Raw genomic sequence first — 4,466 nt, 5'->3', positions numbered from 1 at the left:
AGCTGGGGAGCTGCTTTGGCAGGTGGGTTGGACCTGATGAGCTCTCCAGGTCCCTTCCAACCCCTGTGATTCTGTGATTCTGTGTGGAGGAGTCAGCATGGATTCACCAAGGGGAGATCGTGCTCGACCAATCTCATAGTCTTATATGATGTCATCACGGGCTGGGTAGATGGAGGGAGAGCAGTGGATCACCGGTGCAGGGCTCAGCCCCGGGGCGGAGCTGGCGGCAGCGGGGCCGTGAGGAGAGAGAGGAGGTGGTGGAGAGGAGGCGCCGCGGCCACAGGCAGCAGAGAGCCGGGGCTGGCGGGATGCGGCGGGGCCGGGGTGCAGGGCTGGCGGGGCTGGCCGCGGTGCTGCTGGGTGCGTGGGGCTGCCAGGGGTGGCGAGGGCTGGTGTGGGACCACGCTGTGGCTGGGAATACTCTCTGGCCGTACTGCTCATTCTCGGACCTCATTACCGACCAGGACCCCATTCTCCCTTGCTGTTCTCTACTACTCCATTACTTTCTTTCTCTTCCTCCATTCCTATCTCCCCCTTTCCATTTTTCTCCTCCATATCTACACTCCTAGAACCATCATTCCTCTCTCCAGCAGCTATTCCTGGGCACTTTCATTCCTGCCCAGGCTGGAAAGCCTTCTCCTCCCCATCTCGGCAGGGTGCTGGTGCTTGTGCGGGATTTCCTCTGGGAAACACCAGGCAGGGCTGGGCAGAAAGCAGTTTCTGAGGTTTTTCCTTCTCTTTCTCCTTCCTGGCAGCGGCTGTGGGCAGAGCCCAGGTGCAGCAGGAGCCGTTGGCCGAGACCACCGAGGGCACCGAAGTCACCATCAACTGCTCCCACCCCAGCATAGAAGCAAACTATATCTTCTGGTACCGTCAGTTTCCAGACCAAGGTCCTGTGTTGCTAGTGAGCACTTTTCAAGGCTCGAAGCCGATGACGGAACCATTGGGGAAGCTGTCGGTGCCGGCAGACCGTCGGTCCAGCACCCTGGTGCTGTCCAAGCCCCGGCGCAGGGACGCGGCGGTGTATTACTGTGTCGTGAGAGACACGGGGAGAGGAGCCGGGGCTGCGGCCGGGCACGAACCGCCGCGGGCGGGGCCGGGCGTGTGTGTCGGGCTCGGGGGCACAGCCCGGACGGACCCGCCAGGGGGCGCTGCCGCTGCGGCGCTGCCGCTCAGGCCCCTACCCGGGACCCGCGGCCCTTCCCCCGCCCCGCCGGGCACAGGCGCTGCCATGAGGCCTCCCCTGCAGCCTCCGCAGCCTCCACAGTCCCGGGAACTTCGGTGATCTGGAAACGCCCTCCAGGCAGAAACCCTCTCCTGCCCCTCACGCCCACTCAGCCCCACACACCCACCCGGCCTCAGGCACAAGCTTCCCGACTCGCTGCCAGCAACAGTGGTGGCCGCAGCGTTGGCGATGCCCGGCGGGGCCCGGGAAGGAGCCACTGCAACCGCCGGCCCTGCGGGCTCCCGGCCAGGAGCAGCGTCTTTCTGTTCCTCACAGGGAGGCGGGCAGCAGAGAGCCTCCTGCCCACAGGCAGCCAGACAGCCCTCGGGCCTGCCACAGGGACCATGCCGGGCTTGTCTCTCCCTTCCAAGGTGCCTCACTGGCACAGCCAATGGAACGCTCAGTAGGTGGTTTCTCCCGCTCTGCACACACGGGGCCTCCTCCCCAGTGGGGAATGAAAAACCTTCGTGCCAGAACCACCACTGGAAGGGCCTTCACCTCTGGGCACTTTGTAAAAGCTGCCTGTGCCCCCTACAAATGAGTTCTCCAGCTACAGGCTGTCCAACACCTGGAACAAGGTTCTGCAGGCGTTCCACAGGCATCACAGGGAGTCAGGAGTTCATCTCCACACTCCTCCACAGGAGAAGGGGATGTCAGGATGCTCCTTGCTGAGGTAGTCAGACCCAGATTTGCTCCATTACGCTAAGGGGCAGGAGGCCTTTGGCAAGAGGCTGTGTTCTCCAGGCACTTCCCAGGGTCCTCTGTGTGGCTCGAGTGTCTGCGGGAGCGGTTCACAGAATCACAGTATCCTGGGTGTTGGAAGGAACCTCCAGAGCCACACCCCACACAGCAGCCTGTCCCAAGGCTCCCTCACCCTTACTGTGAAACAGTTCTTCCACACGTTGGTGTGGAACTTCCTATGCTCCAACTTGCAGCCATTGCCCCTTGTCCTGTCTCCACAGACACTCCGCTGGACTCTCCCCAGGAGATCCATCCCGCCAGCCCCGGCTCTCTGCTGCCTGTGGCTGTAGCACCTCCTCTCCGCCGCCTCCTCTCTCTCCTCACGGCCCCGCTGCCGACAGCTCCGCCCCGGGGCTGAGCCCTGCACACCAGTGATCCACTGCTCTCCCTCCATCTACCCAGCCGGTGATGACATCATAGAAGACTATGAGATTGGTCGAGCACGATCTCCCCTTGATGAATCAATGCTGATTACTCCACATAACCTTCATCTCTTCCAATTGCTTGGAAATGGCATCCAGAAAAAGCTGTTCCATCACTTTTCCAGGGACAGAGGTGAGACTGACTGGCCTGTGGTTACTCAGATCCTCCTTATTGCCCTTTTTAAAGACCTGAGCGACATTGGCTATCCTCCAGTCTTCAGGCACCTCTCCTGTTCTCCAAGACCACTCAAAGATGATTGAGAGTGGCTCAGCAATCATCCCACCATCTCCCTCAGCACACATGGATGCATCCCATCAGGGCCCATGGATTTGTTTGCATTGATCCCTTTGAGACGCTCCTGGACCACCCCCACCTCAAACAGAGGGAAGGTCGCCATTTCCCAAACTCTCTTTCTTCCTTCCAGGGTCCAGGAGTCCCAAGGGGGAGTCTCTGAAGTGATGAGTGAAGCAATGAAGGCATTCAGTATCTCCACCTTCTCAGCATCCCCCATTACTGGGACACCCCCCTCATTCAGCAGGGCACCCACATTATCCCTGGTCGTCCATTTACTGTTCACATACCTAAAAACCCCCCATGTCAGGTTTCCTGCTCGCAGGACATCCTCGGTGGCCAAGGGGACATTTCTAAGCAGAAACGCAGCAAGGCAAAGACAGATGGGCATTGTCTGTGGAGTAAGTAGGGTTGACTTCCTACGCTTCAGGAGGCAGTGCCTGAAAGAAGAGTTGCTGCAGTGTGTCCCACCCTCCAATAGCTCAAGGAGTGATGAACAGTCCCCCTCTGCCCCCACCTAATTCCCCACAAGCCGTGGCTTTCTCTCTCTGCAGTCAGGACGCAGCTGGAAAGAGCAGCACAGGGACATGGGCAGGGCTGCAGCAATTTATTGAAGAGTCTAAAGGGTGCCATGAGGTCATTCTGAGTGGAGGCCCCAGTGCAGGAGTTGCCAAGAATCTGTTTCCCCTTTCCCATGGCAGAGTTCCCACAGGACATCTGCCCAGCAAAGGGAGACAGGCCAGCAGGTCCCTCCAGGCTGGTTTGTGGGGTCCTCCCAGCAGGATTGGAGGGGAGCAGAAGACAAGAAAAGAGGTGAAAAGGATGAGGGGAAGAGAGGAAAGGTAGACATTGGCCGTGTTGTCCAAGAGCTCAGGCTGTCCCAGTCTTGCCCTTGCAGGCCAAGACAACGATGATCACTTTGCTTAAAGCAGCAGCACGGAGTTTGCTCCTCTGTGCAGCATCACACTCTGAGTTCCTGGGGGTCTTTGTCTGAGGTCACTGCCAGCAGCTTTAGCAGGGTTGGCATCTGTTGCCACAGTAGCGGCTGGTGATGCAGGAGAGGTCAAAGCCCCCAGAGGAGATGGGCACTCCATCACAGCTGAGGATGCTGCCAACAGCAGCGGATGTGGAGGAGCCCACGACGGTGTTCTGTGGGAAGGAGCTGAGGATGGGGCCGGGCAGAGTCACCACCACAGGGGAGGGCTCGATGACCACGGTGGAGCTCTGGCACTGCCTGCAACAGGGCTCATTGCAGCTGCTGGCCAGAGGGGTCGGGCCGCAGGGCTGGCAGCAGGGCTGGCACTGGCTGTAGCAGGACATGTCCTGGGGCAGGAGCTGCACCTGGGAGTGACAACAGGGAGGAAGAAAAACATGGGAATGGGTGAGGAGCAGCCTGTCACCACTTCATGTGGAAGACAAAGAACATGCTGGGCTGGGAGGTGGATGCTGTGCAGAGATGTGTAAGGGATTCTTGCCCTCGTCCTGCCTGGAATTGATTAAGAAGTCCCACCAGCTGTTACCCAGCTCTGACTCCAGCAGCCAGCTCAGTACCACCCCAGCTTCCCTCCATGCCTAACCTTCTCCCCACTCCCCTCTCTCCTGATGAGCAGCCCCAGGAGTCATAGCCCAGGACACAGCTGCTGTCAGATGAGAAGTCCACATAGGCGAGACCTCCCTTTTAAGAAAGCAGAGAAAGAAGAAGGGGCTTCAGACTCACCTGGTTCCCAAGGAGAAGGAGGCAAGAGAAGCGGGTGAGCGAGTGCCGAGTTGGGCTGGCTTTTATCCT

The 4,466-nt window shown here is 59.3% G+C and overlaps 1 protein-coding gene across 1 annotated transcript; it reads right to left on the bottom strand.

Moving 5' to 3' along the window:
- Positions 1-3,691: 3,691 nt before the first annotated feature.
- Positions 3,692-4,000, bottom strand: LOC311200995 (feather keratin Cos2-3-like; the record flags this gene model as incomplete). Its single annotated transcript, XM_084275291.1, has 1 exon — positions 3,692-4,000. One exon carries the CDS (start codon positions 3,998-4,000, stop codon positions 3,692-3,694), a length of 309 nt encoding a protein of 102 aa, XP_084131417.1.
- Between the last annotated feature and the right edge of the window lie 466 nt (positions 4,001-4,466).

This window comes from Gallinula chloropus (genome assembly GCF_964237585.1).
Source record: "Gallinula chloropus genome assembly, chromosome: 26".
NCBI classification, from domain to species: domain Eukaryota; kingdom Metazoa; phylum Chordata; class Aves; order Gruiformes; family Rallidae; genus Gallinula; species Gallinula chloropus.
The sequence above is the reverse complement of the archived record's forward strand: the minus strand, read 5'-3'. Positions and strand labels throughout refer to the sequence as shown.